This window comes from Sciurus vulgaris (assembly GCF_902686455.1).
Source record: "Sciurus vulgaris genome assembly, chromosome: 15".
In the NCBI taxonomy this organism is placed as follows: Eukaryota; Metazoa; Chordata; class Mammalia; order Rodentia; family Sciuridae; genus Sciurus; species Sciurus vulgaris.
Window position 1 is genome coordinate 35,858,761 of NC_136476.1, and position 23,729 is coordinate 35,882,489.

General features: G+C 33.6%; 1 protein-coding gene across 15 annotated transcripts in view; it reads left to right on the plus strand.

Annotated features, from left to right (window-relative positions):
• CNTLN (centlein) overlaps positions 1-23,729 on the plus strand; it is a 376,749-nt gene that overhangs the window by 124,206 nt on the left and 228,814 nt on the right. For 11 of the 15 annotated variants that reach the window (XR_013759642.1, XR_013759643.1, XM_079113162.1 and 8 more), the window contains 2 exons: positions 4,405-4,538; positions 17,356-17,518. Coding sequence is in view for 11 of the 15 variants with exons in the window: in XM_079113162.1 (XP_078969288.1) it covers positions 4,405-4,538; positions 17,356-17,518 (297 nt within the window). In the remaining 4 variants the exon portion in view is untranslated. Of the gene's footprint in view, positions 1-4,404; positions 4,543-8,511; positions 8,640-17,355; positions 17,519-17,939; positions 18,017-23,729 lie in introns of all 15 variants that reach the window. The other 4 variants (XR_013759640.1, XR_013759641.1, XM_079113157.1 and 1 more) reach the window with 3 other exon arrangements.

The window sequence follows — 23,729 nt, forward strand, 5'->3', positions numbered from 1 at the left end:
TCTAAATTCTTTCTCTGATATTTTCTCCACTGTAACATCAGTGAAGTCAGTTGTTGAAGAGTATGGTCTGTTTGTGATGGTTTGTTCCCTTGCTTTTTATATTGTTTGTATATCTACCTATCTATTGGTATAGATTTCATTTTTTCTTTTTAGGGAGGGACTACTTTGGGAGTTTCATTCTCTTTTTGCTCTGAGTTGGGTGAATATCTATATATCAGTATTTTTAGTCAATGCATGACCTGCTGATCCCAATATAAGCACCATTTTAAGAGATGCTACTGGATCATATTTACTTCAGAACCAAGCCTCATTCTATTCAGCATTATGAGAAACAAAAACTGATTGCTAGTTTTATCCATAGCTTCTCAAATTCAGGTAAGAACTTTTATTAAGGATCTGGAGTAGGTAAGAAATTAGTTATTAAATTTAGTAAAATTACTATAACCTTAAATGAGGGCTGACATGTAGAATAAGAAAAATTGGGCAAAAGGAGAGGTAATAAGAGAGACAGAAAAAGTAAGAAGAAAAAGAGAAAAGATATAAAATAATAATTCATACCAGGGTAGAAAGGAGAAATAGATTGATGATGGGTATTTGAAGTAATAGCAGATAATGCAAGAGGTTTGGTTGGGGCTAAGAGGAACAAGTATAAACTAGAGCTAGAGAAACAAAGAGAGGAAGATTGTTTCCAATTAATGCTTTAAACCATTTGATGAAATACATTTTCAAATGAATTGAAGGTGCATTTTTGGCTATTGGGGTAGTTATTATCATTCAAGGTAAAGTGTTAATAAGATGATCAAAGTTGATGTTAGAGTTACGTATAGTAAACCATGTCAATATTAAGTAAATTCTTGTTGAATCTTGGTTGGATTTTGTTGGGGTTTGGACATTTAGCAGATGTCCATCAGGCTTGGGCTATGGATCTCTCCAGAGTTACAGGGGCATAGGAACAAATTCCCTCGTTGTTATGAACCTCCCACCAGCTGATTCTGATTTGTCAGCTCAGGGACCTGCAGCTGACTGCTCAGAGGGTGCAGTGTTGTGGCTTGGTTTTTTCAGTTGTGTTCAGAAGTTTAAGATGCAGATGCTGGAGTGTCCCTATGATTGCTGTGGGTGACTGTGTACCTGGTCCCTTCTACAGTATCCTTTTCATTGAGGTAAAGATACTGGTGATTATTTGTGTGCACAGGAACTCTGGTTGTGGCTTTTCCATGGGTGTTCTATGGTGCAGAAGTATTCCCCTGCCAACGATGTTCTCTGTGGTGCTGTAGTGAAGGAACTCAGGTGGTCCGTCTGGACTCTAGTTTCCACTGCCCAGGTTGTGAATTACAGGTGTTAATTTCCTCTATTGACTCTGATGCAAGTTCCAGCCAGTATCTGAACAATGCCCTTTCACTCTTCAGTTGTGATCAGGGGTCAGGCGGGTGGTAGTTAAGGCTGGGAGCATTCTTTCCCTGTTTACCTAGACTCAGGCAATTTTCCTCCTTAAATGATCTTCCTTTGGTTATCTTTGGAGGTGTCTTCCACATAAGTTTCTTGGGGTATTCAGGGAACTTTTGCAGCTATCACCATTCAAGAATTGGGTCTCTATGACACTGGATATTCAGGCAGCCTCCCTCTGGTACAGCCCAGAGAAAGGGCCTAGGCTTCCCATGGTGCTTTCCTCAAGTGTCAGTGGTCAAGGCTGGTGTGGTCCTGATGAATCACCTTTCCTCTCCTGGGGCCTTCGCTGATTCATTGAATGGACACTGTACAGAGCTTTCCACTCTTGTCTGGGTTGCAGATGCTCAGCAGAACACTGAGTTAGGTGCAATTCCTGGCACAGGTCTCCTCTACCCCACTCCCTTTGTTGGTGGGTAATGGGGAGGGATTCAGCAATTTTTGGCTAATAGCGAATTGCTGTTATGTTTCTAAATTATTTCAGGTTAAAAAAAAGAGCTGTTTGTTATAAAAGTGGGCTCTGAGAATGGAAGAGAAAGCATCCTATCAGATATAATCACTTAATTATCCTCGCTCATGGAAAGCCACCAAAGGCAAATAAATGCCAAAGATTCACTGGGACTGATGACAAATCTAAAACCAGGAATCAAATTACCATTTGTGCTTAAGAAATATTTCAGAACCCAGGAGCTTGAGCAAGGCTTACTCATCTAGGTGGCTTTAATCTCATAGATAGGGTAGAAAAAGTGTCCCTTGGGACTCAGTCTACCTATATAACAATGAGGCATCTTTAATTCTGTTCACACCCTCTCTGAGTTACAGGACATACACAAAAAGAATTTCCAAAAGAAAAAAAATTTAAAACCAAACAAATGAGTAGTGTATTAGGTTGTTATTACAGGAAGAACCGCAATGGAAGTGTTTTCTCAAACTTGGGGAAAGAATGGCTCTTTATGGGGGAAAGACACAAAAATGATAGAGTGCCTGCTGTAAGTTTAGTGAAGTGTGGTTAGGCTGGTGTTGCAGAAAGTTATTTTGCTTTTCTTGTGATTTGGTCTTACATCTTATGGAATTGTTGAGTGGAAGTAGTTTGGAGGAAGTGTGTTACTCTTCTGATACCAAGGAACAGGGCATGGAGATATTAATGTAAATTAAGAGAAGATATGTTACTGTTCTCCACGTTTAATAAGGATTATTGAGTATCCATTCATTATGAGTCTGATATTGAAAAGCAACTAAGAAATGGTATAAAAATTCCTGCTTTTATGAAACTTATATTCTAATGCGAGAGGTCTAAAATAAACACATAAGCAATGAAATGATAAACTTTGTCACTAGTAATATATGGAATGAAGAGAAATATGGAAAGATGGAAGGTGTTTTGGGTCTAGGTCAGGAAGGTTTCCATCTAATCAAAGTATTATCAGTAGCCTTTATTTAATAGACCAACTTTCCTCCAAGGATTTAAAAAGACATTTCCATTTTCATAAAATTTCAATATATATTATTTGGTCTGCTTGTGTAGTCTGTTTTATATTTATTTGGTCATTTTGCTTATTCTTATTATAGCAATAAATTTGCAAAGCTTGTTAAAAACTTTTATCTAGTGTTCACTTTGTTGACCCTCCTTTAGAAGTTTAGATTTTCTTTGAGTTCATCTTGAGGGGGGATTATGTTAATATCCTCCTTTTCCCCCCATGGTATTCATTTGTCCCTTTTAGGCATGTTGAGGTTCCTGGCACTCTGAGGTACTTTTTCATTGTCTGGGGCTCCTGTCCCTCTCTGTTATTTGACATAATTCAGAGTAATCTTGAGATGGGCAACTTTGCCATGCTCCAATCTGTGGTGCTTTAAAATTTTTCTTCTATGTCTCTACAACATAGTCATAGAATTTTCCATTTTTTTTCCCCTGAGTCTAACTTCTTCCATGCCAAGCACGTCACTGCATTGAGTCCTAATCACCTTTCAGTAGTTAAACAGTTAGCCACCCCTAAAGAGTAAGAAGGGCATGGAGAGAAAGGCATTTTCTTAGCTCATGTTACTATTAGTATGGTTTCTTTTTCTTTTTCTTTTTTTTTTTTTTTGAGTGTTTTAAGCTTTTCTTCTCCCTTTGGTACAACTCCCCCCCCCCCCCCCAAACAAATCTACCTACCTACTTTCCTTCTTTCCTTTCCACCCTCCTTCCATCCTTCTTTCCTTTCCCCATTTATCTACCTACTTACATATCTGTCATTGCTTTTTTGTGAATAAATGGGAATTTCTAGTGCTTAGCCTAAAGCCTGTTGCTTGCTTTGAAGAATAACAAATGTATGATTTTTATGTGGGCATACTCTATTTAGAAATAAATTTAAAATATTCTTCAAAACAATGAAATTGATTTTATAAGTTTAACAAATCAAATTTTAAAATGGCTTCAAAATGTAAAAAGATTTAGTGAATGATCAGATGGAAAAGGTCAAGTTTGAAGAAATGGAGATGAAATTTTACCATAAATCAGGAAAACAACATGGTCTGAGTCTCAAACATTACAAAATTATTTTGTTTTCTTTGTAGTCCTATCATTTTCTCTCTGAGAATAGTTGTATGTATATATTTAAAACAAGGAAACAATGAAATAAGGAGATAACTACCATTTTTGACTATTTTTTAAGTAATTAAGCTCATTTTACCTTTAATGAAGTTCTTCATTAAATAATGGCTTATTATAATTTTAATAACTAAATATTCAGTTTTTCAAGTTTGTTTCAAATTCTTAATTCTTAATCTTCATATCAGGAAGGTATGATATTGTTTTTTGTTTCTGAAGAAGAATCTGACTGGTAAAACAGTTGTGCTTAAAGTTTTTAATTAAGTAAAAACATTCAAACACTATAAGTTTTTCTGTCATTTTGCAGTATAAATATAATAAATTTTGTAACATTTCATGTTTATTATATTTGATTATAAGTGCTCTAATTTTAGGCCTTTGAAGACAATTTAATTGAAGCAAAGAAAGAAATTGAAGTATCACAGAGTAAATATAATGCTCTATCATTACAGTTGAATAATAAACAGACCGAACTTCTTCAAAAGGATATGGATATTACCCTGGTCAGGCAAGTATATTCTGTTTTCAATTTAACATTATAGAAATGTCAGTCATTTGGTATGCTGTTATTTATGTTTATTATGAACACCCCCAAAGTGACAAAATATATCTTCTTTAGGTACATATTTTTCTGCATTGAAAAACTGGAATTATGTACACAAAACTGGGAATAGTTTTGTAGGAGAATAAGAGGACTCACAGGATTAAGAATGCATAGATAAGGAGTACCCTTATTTCAGTTTTTAAGGACAATGCATTTATTCATTGTTTATTCAAGTTCCTGGCCATGTGTTTAATGAGACTCATATTGTTTAATGAGACAATAATAATTAAGAAACAGAATTTTTAATTTTTATTTTCTTATGTCTTATATAGTTTCAGTTTGTGAAATATTCTTTCTACTTCAACATTATTAATTTTATAGTACTCCACATAAAGTGGAAACACTTGAAAAGGTAAACATGCCATATTTGTATTTTTAAAGTTTTTTTTTAAATTTTTTTTTTGTTTGGGGTGCTGGAGATCGAACCGAGGGCCTTATGCTTACAAGGCAAGCATTCTACCGGCTGAGCTATCTCCACAGCCCCTTTTAAAGCATTTTGAAACATGTTAATACTACCTACTTACTCTTCATAATTGCCTTGATTAGAAAATTGCGTCAGAGAGTATAAGATCAGGACAGGATTTTTGCTTGGTTAACAGACTGTATATGGATATACATATATACATATGTACATGCACATATATGTGTATATGTGTACATGTATGTATTTATTTTGGTGGCACCATAGCATGACATGGAAGGTATGCTTATAAAGGTAAATGATAAAGTTAATTGTTTAATTTAAACAAAAATCTTTATATGAGATGTGAAAATGACTGCCATTCTGGTACACATTTGGGTAGAGTCTTTTGATAACTTTAAGTTGTGAATTTTCTTTCGTTTTAGTGGGCATTGATAAGAAGATTAAGTTAGAGCAGTATGTTGGTACTTTTTATAGTTACATTCAGTGTTTTGTAAATTTAAGTATACTATTATGGATTTTTTTGGATAAGAAACTTTATCTTTATTGAAACCAGTAAAATTAAAATGAATTAGAACTTTAATAAAGTTCTTATATCATGTTTTAAAATTAAAAACTTATAGGAGTGAGGAAAAATGTGTTTTATAGATGGTAGTCTGGTTGGCTTATCAACTCTTGAGGTAAGTTTTTTTTAAGCCAGTAACTTGACAACATGAGAAAAGTATTCTAGATAGGGATAGAATCTTTGATTTGAAAGAAAATTTTAAACTATCCCTATTCGTTCCCTGATATAATAACTTTTATAGACTGACACTTTTTAGCAGTTTCTCATTCTTTTTAAGATTATTATCATTTTTCATTATTTAAATTTTTTTACATTACTAAAATTTTTGAACATTGTTTTATGTGTTATGTTGAAATTTGCCTTTTTACAATGCCTATCTTAATTTTTTATGTGGAGAATCTCAGAGAGTATCTAATTCCTGTTCTTTCACCTAGCCCTTTCAATAGCAGAAGACAGTTATTGTGTTAGTCAACTTTTCATCTTTGTGACCAAAACAACTGACAAGAACAACTTACAGGGAGGAAAAATTATTTTGGCTTATGGTTTCAGAGGTCTTAGTGCATGGTGAGCTGACTCCTTTACTTTGGGCATGAGGTGATTAAGGTGTGACAGAAGAAAGATACTCAGCTTTCGACAGGAACCAGAGAGAGAGAGAGCATGGGGAGTCAGGGACAAAATATATTATCCCCAAGGCACACTCTCAGTGACCCACTTCCTCCAGCCAAGCCTCATCTTCCTACAGTTATCACACAGAAACCCATTCAAATTATTAATCTAACCAATGAATGAATCCACTGTGTATTAACACAGGAGCTACTTGGAGAGATCTCATATTCAAACCATAACAGATATCAATGACTACTTTTTTCACTAATTGATTACCCTTCTTTCTCATGTATGTATTCTTCATGTATATAGTTCACAGAAATTTTAGTGTTTTGGGTTGCTTTTCTGGATATATTCCATAGTTTTGGTGTCCATATTGGCAATATTCTTAAAATATGACATCTGAATCTTTCCATTTTAGAGTATAGTGGTGCTAGACTATTGGATGGACCATGGGATCCATTCTATAACATAGTGCATTGGTAAGACCATGAAATTGTAATAATTGTGTTCTACATTACATTTCATGTACCCAAGTTTGTATACTTAAATTTGGTATATTAAAAGACCTCTAAGTTACAATAAGTAAGGCAATAATATCTATAGATGCATATTTTCCTTACCTAAAAGTAAAGTTATGGTAGCTAAAGGACCATGCATAATTGCACTCCTAGAAGGGGATGATAATAATTCAAAGTTGGTGGTTTGAAGCAACGGATTTTGACTTAAACCTTATTATATTATAGTAGTTGAGATATCTGTAGTGTTTCTTCTGAGTTACTTACATAAGGACATAGTCAGATGTACTCAATGTCTCATTTATTATTTTTATTTCATGGAACAGGTATTTACAAATATCTCTATTGTTTATGATATACAAACATGAACTGTGTGTTGTATTCAAGACACACAGAGCCACGATTGTGGAAAAGTTCCAGGCACTTCTTTATTTGAATATGCTTTTTTGAAAAATGATGAGGATGATTTAACTCTATTTCTATATGGATTAATTTCTTTGGGGTTCATAATTATATGTTTCATTGAATATTTAATCCATGTTATTCTTTGTACTATGGGATACTGTTGTGAATTACCGCAAGTGTATTTTGTTCAGAGTTAAAGTACATAAGTCTTTATGCACGTATCATAATATAGTTATCTCTAATATGTACTGAATATTTAAATACGTTTACCGAGAATTGTGATATAAAAAGTATTATCCAATTAAATTCTCTAAATGAAACTTGGCTGAATAGATGATTCTGTAATGGAGGTGAAAATTTTGTTAGAAATTAGTTGTGAATCTGACCCAAAAATGAAAGTCATGACAGTACAATCATCATTTTGGTTAGAAAAATGCTAAAGTCAGAATCCTGAAATCTAATTCAGTTGGACTGCTATTTTTCCTAGACACTTAGCAGAAGCAAGTGTAAATTATCCAGTGAGACACACTATCTCTAAATAAAATACAAAATAGGCCTGGGGATGTGGCTTAGTGCCTCTGAGTTCAATCCCTGGTACCTCACACAAAATAAACAAACAAAAAAGATATAGAAACTGTGAAAAAAGGAAAAAGACCTAATTATTTGTCAAATATAAATTTATATAGAAAACTCCATTATAGATATATTGTTAAATTAATGAGTTCTGCATGTTTGATAGATACAAGGTTAGTGTTTAAAATTCAATTGCATTTTTATATTAGCAAAACAATTAGGAGATTTACAAAATAATTCAGTTTTTAACATATCTGAAAATATGAACAATAAGTATAGTTAAAGATGTAATGACCCCTATACAGAGAACTATAACATTATTAAGAGAAATAAAAGGTCCAGTATCTATGTAGAGATATACCAAGTTTATGGTTTGAAAGGCAGTATGATGATATCAGTTCTCTCCTAACAGATAATTAGATTCAGAATAATACCAGTCATGGATTTTCAAGGACATGATACCATTACCATCCTTAAGCCAGAAGAAGAGAAATTATTGCCATATTGCACTGAGAAGTAGAACCTTGGGAGAGATATTAATCCTCTGTCAAATGAATAGTTGGCAATGCTTCTTTCAGGCTCATTCTGTTTTATCCTTTATTTGTGGAAGGTTTATAATATTGATGTAATTTCATTCATCAATTCTAGCTGTTTATTTCCTGAGCTATTAGAATCCTGTTTGGGAAATTTTTGTTTATATGTTCTTTTATGTTTTGCTACTAGTTTCAATGCTACAGGTTTTAGAATGAGGTCTTTGATCCATTTTGAGATTTATTTTTATAAAGGGAGAGAGATAGGCATCTAATTTTAGTCTTTCACTTGTCAGTATCCAATTTCCTCAGCACTATTTGTGGAAGACACTGTCCTTTCTTCAACGTAAGTTTTTGGCTCTTTTGTCAAGAATCAGGTGGCCGTAGATGCATGAGTTTATTCCTGATTTCTTTCTTTTATTCCACTGATCTGTTTTTTTTTTTTTTTAAATTCCAGTACCATGCTCTGAAATCAGGTACTGTGATGCCTCTAACATTTTTCTTTTGCTCAGAATTGCTTTGTTAATTTGGGGTCTTTTGTGCTTGCATGTGGGTTTTAAGGTTTTTTTTTTTTCCTATTTCTCTGAAGAATGCCATTGGTATTTTATTGTGAATTGCATATATTCTGAAGATTGCTTTTAGTAGTATGGCCATTTAAACTATTAATTCTTCCAATCAATGTATATAGAATGTCTTTCTGTCGTCTAGTATCTTCTTCAATTTTTTTCTGAGTGTTTTATGCTTTTCATTGTAGAGGTATTTCAGCTCCTTGGTTAAGTTGATTTCTTGATATTTTCTTTATTTTTGTGAATGGCATTGTTCCTCTGAGTTCATTGTTGATGTATAGGAAAGCTACTGATTTTTGTAGATTGATTTTGTATCCTGCTACTTTGCTGTGTTTATCACTTCTAAGAGACTTTCAATTAATTCCTAAGGATTTTCTAGGCATAGAATTTTTTAGTTAACTTTAATGTCACTGTGACCAAAATACTTGACAAGAACAACTTAGAGGGGAAAATTTTATTTGGGACTCACATTATCAGAAGTACATAGATGGCCAACTCTATTTTTCTTGGTCCCAGGTAAGGCAGTATATAGTGATAAGGGCCCAGCAGATGAAAGCTGGTCAGCTCAAGTCAGGGTCAGGGGGTCAGGGAGCAGGGTGGGGAGAATAAGGGGCCACAGGGAAGATAGACCCTTTTAAGGCATAAACCCAGTGACCCATCTTCTCCAGCCATGCCCACCTTTCTGCAGTTAGCATCTTGTCAGTCCATTTGAAATAGAATGGAGTGATAGTTATATCCCATAATTTCACAAGACTATTCCTGCTTTACAGGAGTGTTTTGGGGATACCTCACATCTAAAACGTAACAAGAATCATCATGATCTACAAATGGGGGTAATTTGACTTCCTCTCCTATTATTTGTATCTATTTTATTTATTTCCCTTGCCTGAGTGCTCTGGATGGTTTCTAGTACTATATTGAATAAGAGTGATAAAATTAATACACTTGTTCTTTAAAGGAAATACTTTCAGTTTTGTCCTGTTCAGTATGATGTTGGCTAAGGGTTGTCCTTATGTACCCTTTATTATGTTGAGGTAGAATTTTTCTATGACTATTTTATTCTTTTTTTTTGGGGGGGGGTACCAGGGATTGAACCCAGGAGCACTTAATCAATGAGCTACATACATCCCCAGGACTTTATATATATATATTTTTTTAAAAAATTTTTATTTTGAGATAGTCTTGCTAAGTTGCTTAGGGGCTTCCCTAAGTTACTGAAGCTGGCTTTGAACTCACAATCCTCCTACCTCAGATTCCCAAACTGCTGGGATTCAGGCTTGCAACACTGTACCTGGCTGTTTTTGTTTTGTTTTGTTTTGTTTTGTTTTTTTAAATCATGAAGGGATGTTGAATTTTACTGAAAGTGTTTTTGTGCATCTTTTAGGATGATTATGTGATTTTTATCTTTGATTCTATTTATGGGGTGTATTACATTTATTTACTTGCATATATTTAAAAAAAACTGTTCATACCTGGATTGAAACCAGTTTGATCATGTTGTATGATATTTTTTAATGTGATGTTGAATTTGACCGTTTTCTTGAAAATGTTTGTATCTATGCTCATCAAGGAAATGGGTCTGTGATTTTCTTTATTTGTTGTATCCTTATCACGTTTTGGTAACTGGATAATGCTAGCTTTGTAGAGTTGAGTTTAGAAGAGTTCCTTCCCTTTCTGTTTTATAAAATAATTTAAGGAGCATTGATATTAATTCTTTAAAGATCTGGTAAAATTCACCAGTGAATCCATCTGGTCTTGGTTTGTTTGGAGATTTTTGCTATTGCTTTAATCTTGTTAATTGTTAGGGATCTGTTGAGGCTTTTAATATCATCTTGGTTCATGTTTAGAAGGCCATATGCATCCAAAAATTTGCTGATTTCTTCTGGATTTTCCAATATATTGGTGTATAGTTCAACACCTTCCCTAAGGATTAACTGGATTTCAGTAATAGCTGTTATAATATCTCCTTTTTCTTCTTTAATTTTATTAATTTGGATTGTCTCTTTCTTTCTTTTGGTTTGTTTGGCTAAGAATTTATCAGTGTTGTTTATCTTTTCAAAGGACCAACTCTTTGTTTCATTGATTCTTTGTATTGGCCTTTTACTCTTTATTAATTTCAGCTCTGAACTTTATCACTTCTTTTTTCTTACTGACTTTGATTTGTTTTTTTCTTGTTTTTCTCAGGCACATATATATATATATATATATATATATCATAAGATTATTTTTCTAATGTAGGCACATATAACTATAAACTTCCCTCTTATAACTGCTTTTCACTGTGTTCTGGTAAGTGGTGTTTTCATTTTCATTTGATTCTAGAAATTTTTAAAATTTACTGCTGATTTTTTCAGTGATTCACTGCTTGTTTAAATAATATATATAGATATATTTTTATGAAGAATTTTTTATTGTTCAGTTTCTGTATGTTTGTATAATTTATGATTTTTCTCTTAGTGTTGATTTCTAATTTAATTCTGTTATGGTCTGATCAAGAAATTGTGTCAGTTTTAAAAAATTTGCTGAGATTTGCTTTATGGCCTAAAATGTGATCTGTTTTGGACAGAATTCTGTGTATTGATGAAAAGAATACTTATAATTTTTGATGAAATAGTCCGTAGATGTTGGATAAGTTCATTTGATGTCCGGTATAATTTTTCTCTGATTTATTTTTTTCTATCTGGAAGATGTATCTATTAGTAAGAGTGAACTATTAAGTTAACCGCTATTATTGTATTGGGTTCTATCTTTCCCTTTAAGTCATATGGTATTTGTTTTATAAAATACTTTAACATTCAGTTCACATTTATTTATAATCACTTTATCTCCTTGATAGATTTTCCCCTTTATCAATATGTAGTGACCTTCCTTGTCTCTTCTAGATAATTTAGTTTTAAAGTTTTGTCAAATAAAAGTATAGCAACTCCTGCTTGCTTTCACTCTCCATTTGTTTGGAATATCACCCTTCTTTCACTTCTAGTCTGTATATCTTTGCCAATGAAATGAGTTTCTTTCAATCAGCAAACAACTGGATCTTGTCTTTCAATCTAATCAGCTAGTTTGTTTCTGTTAATTGAAGCATTCAGATCATTTATATTTAGAGTTACTGTTGAAAGAAATTGACTAGTTCCTGTCATTTTATTGTTTTTCTTTTGATTGTTTTGAGAATTCTATATTTCTTCTTTTCTTTATTCATTTGAGATTTGATAGTTTTCTGAAGTAATCATGTTTGACATTTATGTCTTGCTCATTTTTTTTAACACTGGGCTTGTAATATTTATTCTTTCCAGACCACTCTTCTAGTAAGATTTTTTTCTTTCCAGTGTGCTTTTGTTTGTGTTTTTCTTGCTTCCTTATCTGGATGTAGGAATCTTTTGTGTATCTTTTGTAATGATGGTTTAGTGATCATGAATTATTTTAATGTATGCTTATTTTGGCAGATCTTTTGTATTCTGCATTTCTTCCTTAATTTATTCAGCTACTTATTTGTGTCTTCTTTGTGTTCACTGATTATTTAAACAATCCATGTTTTGAATTCTTAAGTATTTCATTTATTTCCATATCTACAGATTCAGGTACTGGGGAGTTATGAACTTTTGGAGAAGTCATATTGCCTTGTTTTTTCATCTTTCTCTTTTGAAACTTGTACATCTGTTTGAATGGCTATCTCTTCCACTATTATATGAGGGTCTTCTTATTCAGCAGTCTTTCCTTGACATAGTGTTGTGGGATATTGGTTTATTGTATAGTAGTGTTAGGTTTAATTCCAAATGAACTTCATACTGTGGTTTCCCTGTGACTTTGTAGTCTGTTTAGTGGATTTTGACTCTGTGTATAGTGTTGGAACTGGAGGGACCCGCTTTCTTTTTTGGACTTGTGAGTGGTGTCACTCTGGTACGTCAGGCAGGTATGATGTAGAGAGTGGAGTGTATGAGGTATATATACTCTCTAGTTACTTCTCAAGCACTGTGTAGTCTGAGAGGTTTTGGGACCAACTCATTCTAGGACCCCTCATGGGTGGCCTGTAGCTGAAGCATTGAATGTCTAGTAGTAGATCTTCAGGTTCCATCATCTGTGCCAGGTGTCAGTTGGGGGCTTTTGTCTCTGCCAAAGTTTGATCATAACTGTATCCTGCATGTAGTGATGTACAGTTTCTCTCCACTGGGCTTGGGGTATAGCTAAACATTGAAGCACCCGCTCATGCTCAAGTGAAGATCTGAGGCTAACATAGAGAATATGTTTGAAATCCTCTATCTTTACTATCATACTTGGTCTCTAAAGGGACATTCTTAATTTTTCCTATGGCTCAGTTCCTTAGATAAGAATCACTATGACTGAAAGTTCATTGGGTTTATCTTTTAGCAATGTGGTCTTTTCAAAGAGCAATAAAACATAAAGATATTCTGAAAAAGAACCAACAGAAATCTTGCAAATTAAAAATTCACTAAGTGAAAAAAAGAGATTTGGTTGAAAGCTTCACCAATAGACTTGAAAAGCAGTAGAAAGCACATCAGAACTTAAAGACAAGGTAGATGAAATATCATATTCAGGCAGTAACAAGAAAAAAACTTAAGAAAATGTAAAAAGAACATATAATGTTAGAAGACCAAAGTTATGACTCAGATGTTTAGGAAGGAACAGAGTTACGAGTTAGTAGCAAAGAAAAACTATTCAGTGAAATAACAGCATAAAAATTTCTGCAGTTTGGGAATGATGTGGACATATAGGAACTGAAGGCAAGGACAGCATCAACTTTCAAACAAACAAACAAAACCCACTCCATAACATATTATAGTTAACAACCAAAAATAAAACAACAACAACAACAAAAATATTAAAGGCTGCAGGAGAGCAGTACCAAGCCTCTTATAAAGGTAAACTCATCAGAATAACAGCAGAATTCTGAGAAGAAACTCTAACTTCCAGAAGGCCATGGAACAATATCTCAAAGCTTAAAAGAAAACAATTATTGAACTATATAATTATATCCAACAAGGTTGTTCTTCAGAATTGGAAAAAAAAAAAAAAGATCTGGCAAAATAAGCATACACTAAAATAATTCATGATCACTAAACCATCATTACAAAAGATTTCTACATCCAGATAAGGAAGCAAGAAAAACACAATGAATTTGTCTAGATTTCTCCTCATTTGAAAACAAAATAAAGAAAAGCAAATGGGACTTATTAAAAGGAAATGGGTAAATAAAATTAAGAAAATATATTGTGCATACACAAAGGAAAAGTATACTCCTGGGGAGGAACAAGTGAAGGAATTAGGAAACATGGAAAAAAATGTCATACATTTCTCTGAAACATCAGTTGAGAGGACGTAAGGGCATGATAGAGAGCAGGGACTCTTTCTCATTGCCACAGAGTACCTAAGATAGTTCCTATCTCATAATAAATGTTTGTTGTATCACACACATTTTATGTATTTGTTCATTTTCAACTTCACTTGGTTCTTAGACTCTCCCTTTTCCAGCCTCAACCTGTGAATTACCATTCTTGCCTGCCAATTTTATACAATTAATATGGCTCTTCACTTGAGGCCAAACAGTACACTGCATGCTTAGTCTCTTTATACAAGTTCTATACTATGATAAAATGCTATCAGGACATGGCATGAGTGAACTCTGACCAATGGAATAAGAAAAGGAAACCAGTAGTCATTTAAATTATCTTCTTCCATCTGACACATTGCTCAAGGGCATGGGTTCTCTGTACAGAATCAACCTGGGTGGCTAATTCAGTGTATCTGAGCTCTTAAATAAAAAGTAGCCATCACAATAATGAACTATGTTTAATTACTTTTTATCTTTTTATGCCTAAAATTCTTGCTCCTTCACTCACTTTGCTTGGTAATTGAGGCTCCCAAGTAGGTAATGGATACTTAATACCTTACTCAGGTTCTATTTTCTAGAATCTCTGAGAACATCTATCTGTTGAATGAATGAAATGAAAAGGGTAACATAAAGAAGGATTGTTAAAAAGAAAAAAGATGACATCATGGCATTAAAACCCATAATGAGAACAGTTATGAACAAAATCAAAACTATGGAAAATAAATGAATTCTTTAGTTTTAAACATGGTAAGTTTCTCTAGAAACAACTCAAAAAGAATAAAGAAAATTTGGGATTGAGCTGAAAGAGAAGTTGCTGAGAAAACAATAATGATCTTCCTATCTCAAAAATTCTTTTTGGAAAGAACTACATAACAGGAGAAAAATCTTCCCTAAAGCTACTCTTCTGACAGGATTAATATGCAGAATATATAAAGAACTCAACTTAAGAACCCCCTCCAAAAAAAAAAACAAATAATACATTTAATAAATGGGCAAATGAATTAAACAGACATTTCTCAAAAGAAATGCAAATGGCCAAGAAATATGAAAAAATGTTCAACATTGTTAGCAATTAGGGTGATGCAAATAAAATACATTGAGATTTCATCTCACTCCAGTTAGAATGACAGCCATCAAGAACATAAATAGGACTGGAGATATAGTTCAGTGGTAGAATGCTTGCCTAACATGCATGAGGCCCTGGGTTCAATACCCAGCACTGCCAAAGAAAGAAAACACACACACACACACACACACACACAAACAGAGAGAGAGAGAGAGAGAGAGAGAGAGAGAGAGAGAGAGAGAGAGAGAGAGAGAGAAAATAATAAATAAATTTTGGTGAGGATTTGGAGAAAAAGTAACACTTTCATAATGTTGGTGGGACTGTAAAATTAGTATATCCACTTTGGAAATCAGCATGGAGGTTCCTCAAAAGACTAGGAATGGAAGGAACCTCCATAAAACTTAGCTATACCATTCTTCATTATTTATCCTAAAGAATTACTGTCAGCACAGTAAAATATTACATGCATACACATTTATAGCAGCACAAATCACAATAGTCAAACTGTGGAATCAGCCCAAATACTTATCAATGGATGAATGGATAAAGAAATGTGGTATGTTTTATTGAGCCATGAAGAAGAATGAAATTATGTAATCTGCTAGGAAATGGATGGAACTTGAGAACATTATGTTAAGCAAAATAGGCAAAACTCAAGAAAGTCTGGGGTTGTATGTTTTATCTTATATGTGGAGCTAAAGAGGAAAAAAAATAAAAGAAAGATATATGGGAGGATCTCATGAAAATTGAAGGGGAAATCAGTAGAGTAGAATGACCAGGGGGAGGCAGGAGGAAAGGGAAAGGGAAAGGAGAAATACTGGAGATATTAGTCATTTTTTTAGTTTTATTGTATGTATGTGCAAATGTCTAACAATGAATCCCCATTATGTACAACTATAATGCACTAATAAAAAATATGGGAAATGGGCTGGGCTTGTGACTAAGTGGTAGTGCATTCACCTAGTATGTGTGAGGCACTGAGTTCGATTCTCAGCATTGCATATAAATTAATAAAAATAAAGGTCCATCAACAACTAAAAAAATCTTTTTAAAAATATAGGAAAATTAAAAAAGAAAATGTACCTTATTTTCCCATCTTCCTTTTCTTACCCTAAATCTGTACTTTATGGAAGTTCAAAGTTCTTGATGTGGCCTACCTGTATCTTTCCTTCCTTCCCTCTTATTATCTTGTTTCCACTTCAAACCTTAGTTTCTTCAACACATAGGCTGTTTGTCACCTCTATTAAAAAAAGGGGGGAAAAAAACCTCACAATCTCCAAAGTTTGTAATATAAAGTGGATTTTGATGAAATATATCTCCTAGTATTTTCTCTTTGAATTGAATATACAAAATAATCTTTAGTTTTGTATGATCTGCATCATTCAGTATTAACTACACAGAATTCTCTGGAAATGTTTATACTAGAGGTGTGGTTCTCTTGGACCCTTTGTGCTGTCATTACCACCACTAGTTCATTTGTTCTCCTTACCAGTTTTACCCTGGTAACTTGGAAATACTAGTTTTTCCTTGTCCTGCTCTTCTTTGTTCTATTGTCCCATTATTTCTTCAAATTGGATTAGAGGAATCATAGGAATCCCAGTCAGGCCCATAAAGTTAGAAATGAGAATTAATAGAGTTGTTTTAAGTTACTCTTGTTTGAAAATGAAGAAAAAAAGATTTTTTTAAAATCTTTTGGGATTTAAAAAAATATATTTAAAATTTTGTATTATATAAAATGGAAGGTTGGGTTACTGTCTATTGAAAACTATGTGACAACTGTAGTTGACAGCAGTACTTATCAATTCTTGGAACTGAAGTGTTAACTTAATTTCAATAAGAAGGTGGTACTATGACTATATATCCAGGATTTTTATTGCTATCAAGCTATAAAAGAAAATTGATAAGTATTTGCCTTTGAAAGTCATAGTAGTTCTATCAATACTTTCTAGGTGTATGTGATAAATATTAAATACTTTATATATTATTTCTTTTATTAATAAGTTTGCCTGTAGTAAAATATAATAGATGAAAAATAGGAAGCAGATCTATAACCTTAGATGAACACAATTATTTAACTGAGATGATTTTTATTCATGCTTCTTTCTATTTATTGCTTGCTTTGCACAGGAAAGAATTGCAGGAGCTGCAAAATCTTTACAAACAGAACAGTGCACATACAGCACAGCAAGCAGAGCTGATCCAGCAGCTTCAGGTTCTCAATATGGACACACAAAAAGTACTGAAAAATCAAGAAGATGTCCATACAGCTGAAAGTATATCATATCAAAAAGTATGTTTTCATGTTTTTATAAAATATAAATTTATATATATGAACATGGGGGAATATGTGGAATTCATTTTCTTAAACTTATAATTTCTTCATTACTCCCTTTTACATGTATTTTTTCTTTTCCAAATTCACAGTGAATTATGTGAAGTTCAACAGATAATGTTTAATATTTGGTCAATTTCTTTGTGGTTATTAGAACTGAATCATTTATAATGTAGATAGAGCTTTATTCCATAGCTTATTGTATTTATAAATTTTGACATCTACTGTGAAACTTCTAGGGGTGTAACCCCTAAACTGGAAAGGATTTGGGAAATAGAACTGCTTAGCCTTCTGCTATGAGAAATTAATCAAATGTTATTCTAGTTTATGATCTATGATAGACTTTCATTATAAAATTTGTGTATTATTTTATTGGCAGATCTTCACAAACACAAAAGGGGATTCTGATGAGATCTTCAGGATCAATAATTTTCAAGGATTTTTCCTCTTTATTTTGTATGTTTCTTTTAGTATTCATTTCACTTTACTGTTGTTTCAGGAGCCCCTTAAGTAGGCGTACCAGCTACTTAGTTATGCTAACTGACTCAGCAGCAGTAATTATAGCTAGTAATTTTCAAAAAAAGTGAGTGCTTTCATATATTTTGCATAATTTACTAAATTATTTATGTGAATAGTTTATTTTATATATGGATTAACACTATGAGAGCAATGTTGTTTAATAGTTGAAGCTGGTGACATTTCAAGAGTTTAACTAGTAAAATCCATTTCTTTTCTACAAATTAGATTTTCATCATGCTTTTTCAGAAGACTAAAAGAAAAAAAATCCAATCTCTATAATTAACACAGAATAAATAACTTCATTATGTAAACTTTAAACACATATTTTTATTTTATAATTTTGTTGTTTGTTTTCTTAAACATAATTTTAATTATGCTTTTATACAGTGGTTTTTAGTGTGCATACTCTGTTGCCTTCATGTTTTCCCAAAGGCAGGAATGATACCAAACAAGAGGGTAGAGCCTATCCTCTCTGCTTGGAATAAAACAGTTCTTCCTTTTTATTTTATGTGATGGAATTACCCCCTGTGCTTTGGTTTGTAAACTAGATTCCATTGCTAAATGACTTGAAAATTTGCACCTTATGAGTAACTTTCTTTTTTAATTTTTTCCTCCACATTTGTTGCCATCAATAATTCTTTCCCAAAATCTTTTTTTTGTTTTGTTGTTGTTCATTTCCTGGCTTCCAATGCACTGCATTATTATGGTTTTCTTCCTTCAGTTCCTGTCTTCCTTTTTATTTTCTTTTTTGGTCCTTCCTAGTCTTCGTCTCATATGTTAAAATGTCCCAGGCCTCATTCTTAGGACCTTTTATTTTTTTTTTTTGTTTAAACTCACATCCTAGATGATTTTATCCAATCACTTATGCTTTCAAAATCATACTTTATGTGTTCTGGGGACTCGCAAATTTGTCTACCTTGAATGTCTTCCTGAATCTTTAGGAAATATTATATCTAATTGCTTACTCAAAAATCTCTTTGCTTTGATGCCTAATGGACTTCTCACACGCAACATGTTCAAAACTATTTTCTGCTTTGTCTTAACACATGTCCAGAATTTTATTTCCTATCACCCTTGCTGTTACCATTGTTTCCATGCCACTATCATGGATTATAACAGTGGCAACTTGTTTTCTTTACTCTGATCTTATGTCTTTGAGTATACTCTCATGTCAAGATGTTCTTCCTAAAACTTAGCATATTAAATCTGGTTATTCCTCTTTTCCCTCCATTTTTTCCCTAGCACATAAAAAGTAAAAGCCCATGCTCTTATTACAACCCATGTGATGGTACACCTTTTCTTCTGTTTATTTGTTCCAATTTAGCTATATTAATCTTATTTTTGTTCCTTGAACATACCAGATATTCTTTAACCTCAAGCTCTTTATACTTGCTTCCAGTGCCTGAAAACTGCCTCCCCCGTTATCAGCATATATTCCATTCTACTTAATAAATTTGGAGAGACAGAACTATTATACCCATGCTTAGATAACTTGTCCTAACTTAAATTTTGATCTCAATATTTTTGAAACTTAATATACTTTCCCACTAATGTTTATCCCTTCCAAGACACATGAGAATGAAACATCTAAGTGATGAAATGTATTGTTGCTTATGAATATTGTTAAGGCAGAAAAAGCTAAAAAGAACAACTAAGATCTGTTGCTTTAAAAAAATTGGCTTACTTTTCTTTCTTTAGTCTATTTTTTGTCCTCTATTTCTCAAGATTGAATTTCATTTTCCTTTTATTTTTTTCTCAGACATTTCTTCTGCAGTGTGTGTGCATGCATATGTTTGTAAGTTATTGATATTTAACTTAATTATCACTTTAAAATTGTAGTTCTCACTATAGTATTTTAATTTTGAAGTTATTTTAGATCCTTATAGTAGATCATAAGGTTTGCATTAATATCCTCAAATTGACTCAATTCACAATTGTTTTAAAATTATTTAGACTTTATAAATTTTGCCTACACTTAGGACACATGACAATTCTTTTTAATTTGGTAGTTTAGATATAGTTACTAATAAAAATAAAATCTCGTACCATTCCATCTCCCAGAAGCAAATACTATTAACATTTTGAATATTTCCTTTCAGTTTTCAAGTAAATTTTAACCATATTTGTAAGCACACTAAAAATATCTTTCATTAGCTGGATTATGCCTGTAATGCTAGCTACTTGGGTGGCTAAGACAGGAAGATTTCTAGCTTGAGGCCAGCCTGGGCAACTTAGCAAGTTTCTGTCTCAAAATAATCAAAGTTCTGGGGATCTTGGGTTTATTCCCTAGTACCACAACAACAATAACAAAATAGCAAAACATTATATTAAAAGCTATGACATATAATTATTTTAGAAATAATAATTTAATTTTTTTAACCATTTTATAGTAGTTATATATTATTTAAATTTTTCACTATATAGTAAAGTTGAAGTTAACATCCCTTTGTTATTAGTTCAGACTCAGTAATTATTAGAGTGAATTGAACATGGACACATATGCAGACACCCCCCCCCACACACACACACGCACACACTCAAACCCACCCACATAGGAAAGTGTTCTCTTTTTAAATGTTGATGGACATTTATTTTATTATTTATATGTGGTGCTGAGAATTGAACCCAGTACCTCACACATGCTAGGCAAGTGCACTCTACCACTGAGCCACAACCCCAGCTCCAGAAAGTGTTCTTTTTATGAAGAAGTTAGTAACATCATATTAACAGTCAGTGTGTAATTCAATAAAAAATTGGGTCATAAATTAAGATAAGACTTGGTTAACTCATTCAGTTTTAAGGAGTAGTATAGTATGGTAACCTTCTTTGGATGATGCAATTTTAAAAGCATAAATGCTTATTTGAATGCTTATAGTGTCTTAAAACTTAACAAGGAGATTTCTGTACGGTTTCATATATTATTCTTGTCCACTTAATTTTTACCCAAGTGGGTAAATTCATCTCCATGGAATAAAAATATGGAGAAATTAAGGATGCAAGTGCTAGAATTAGAAATTGAAGTATCCCCAAAAGGTTGATGTGATAAGACTTGGTTGATGCCTGTGACACTATTGGAAGGAAGTGGAAACTGAAGGAGGTTCCACCTTTAGGAGATGGGGCCTAGTGGAAGGCAGTTTGGTTACTGTGGTTGTGCCCTTGAAGGAGATATTGGGGCTTCATCCCATTTCTCACTTTTCTCTTTGGCTATCGTGAAGTGGACAGGTTTCTTCTATCAGTGTTGTGATATCCTTCATTGCCAACAGCCCAAAAGCAACTGGACTAAGCATCCATGAATGCAATCCCTGAAACTGTGAACCAAGATAAATCTTTCTTCTTCATTAAGTTGATTTTCTCAGGTGTTTTATCATGCAACAATAAAGCTAACTAATATTTGGTACAAACAAGAGGGGTCATTGCTGTGACTGTAATTGGCAATATTCAGAAGCTTTTGAAAATAGATTTTCAGGAGGAGTTTGGGAAAGTATGGAAAGCTGGGTTAGAAAAATCCTCGAGTGCTTTAAATGGAGCTTAATGGGTGACTCTCATGGAAACTCAGAAGACCAGAATACTGATAAAAATGAAGACATTAAAGGCCACGTTGATGAGGTTACAGATGAATATGAGGACTCTGTTGGGAATAGAGACTGTATGTTACATTCTAGCAAATAACTTGTCCACTTTTTGTCCATGCCCTGAGACTCTGTGTGAGGCTGAGTTTAAAGGTGATAGACTTATTTATCTGGCAGAGGAAATTTCAAGGAGGCATAGTATTCATGCAGCAGCATGGGTGTTACTGGCTGCTTTTAGATAAATTTATAATGAAAATTGGGAGCAAAATAAGATTGAAAAGATTTGAAAAAACTTGCAGTTTGGCCAGAAAAGAAGTGCATTTACAATTATGACCAAGTGGTTGACCATTAAAATGAAGCCAAGTATTTTGCACCAGTATAATAAGAAAGTTGCCATAAGGGCATCTAAGGAATCCACAAGATCTGACCCATTGAAGACTCAAGGGTGTAAAAGTATAAATTTCTTTTAAAGATCTTTCATTTGAGAATAAGGCCCTGGGCATCCTGCTCATATAGGGTTACTTAGGCAATTGTTTCCCTGGGTTTTGTTTCCCCCTGTTCAGCCATCAAGTTATACAAAGGCAAGGCACTGTAACCTTGATTCAAGTAGGCTTGATTATAGCTCACACTGAAGCAAATGGTGGCATTGTTACCATGATGTTGGTTTTAGCAGACAATTAGAATGCAAGAGTATTGGGGTCATGGAGTCTTTCACCAAGATTTCAAAGAAAAGCATGGGAGGTCAGAGTATGTGGTGGGGTCAGAGTTTTTGTAAGCAGTCCCTGACAGGGCAATGTGTAAAACTGTGGGAGTGAAGCCAGAGCTGTAGTGGAGATCCAAGATAGTTAGAGATGCTAAGCATGTGGAATGCTCTTTGAGGGAAGCTTCAGGCACCAAACTAATCCAGCCCAAGAGAGTGGCCATATAAGCTACAAGATAACAGAATCATATCACATCACTCTGTGACCTAGAAACCAGACATAGGATAATGGGATTAATGTTTGCCAACTGGATTTGGGTCTTAGTTTGATCTTTCCTTTCTTTCTGTGACCTTTTCCCTAATGTTTGGAATGGTAGTATTTACACTGTATCTTTCCCACCATTGTATCTTGGAAATGTGTAACTTTCTTTTTGATTTTTATTGGGAATCACAGCTGAGTTTGTCTTGAGCCTCAGAGGAGACTTTAGATTGGACGTTTCTTCAGTGCAGGCACTGTTGAGACATTGGGGGCTGTTGAAGATGGACTAAATGCATTTTGCATTATGAGATTTGGATTGAGTTTTTGTGGCCCAGGGGCAAGAATGGTATACTATGTATCTGAAGTATCCTACAGAGGCTTATGTAATGAAGGCTTGGTTGTCAGCTTGTTGGCACTATTGGTATGTGGTGGAACCTTTAGAAGGTGAGTCCTAGTGGAAGGAAGTTAGGTAATTGGAGGGGTTCCCTTGAAGGAGATATTTGTACCATGACCCCTTTCTGTTTCTCTCTTCTTCCCCACTGGTCTGAGGCGAATAGGTTTCTTCTACATACTTCCATCATGATGTACCACCACAGGCCCATAAGCAAGTAAGCCAAGCAGTCATGGACTGAAAGTTTTGAAACTGTGAACCAAAACAAAATTTTCTGTGTAAAATTAGATTTTCTCAGGTGTTTTGTCATGGCAGTGAAAAAACTAATAAGTGTGAGAGGACCTTCCAGCTAAATCACAGTCATATATAAAGAACATAAAAATATACCATAAGCCAGGGAAAACCTGTCTTTCCATTTATATAAATCTTTTCAGAACAGTTGCTTTAGTCAGTTTTTTTTTTTTTTTTTCCCCACTGCTATAACCAAAAGACCTAGAAAACAATGTAGAAGATAAAAGTTTCGGATTCATAGTCAGAGGTCTCAGTCTGTAGATGTCTGATTCCATTGCTTTGGGCCACAGGTGAGGTAGAGCATTAGGGCAGAAGGGTATGGCAGAGCAAAGTAACTCAAGAAATGTCAGTCAAGAAGTGGAGAGAGCTTGACTAACCAGAGCCAAAATATATACCCCAAAGGCACTCTCTCAGTGATGCACCTTCTCTAGCTATACTCT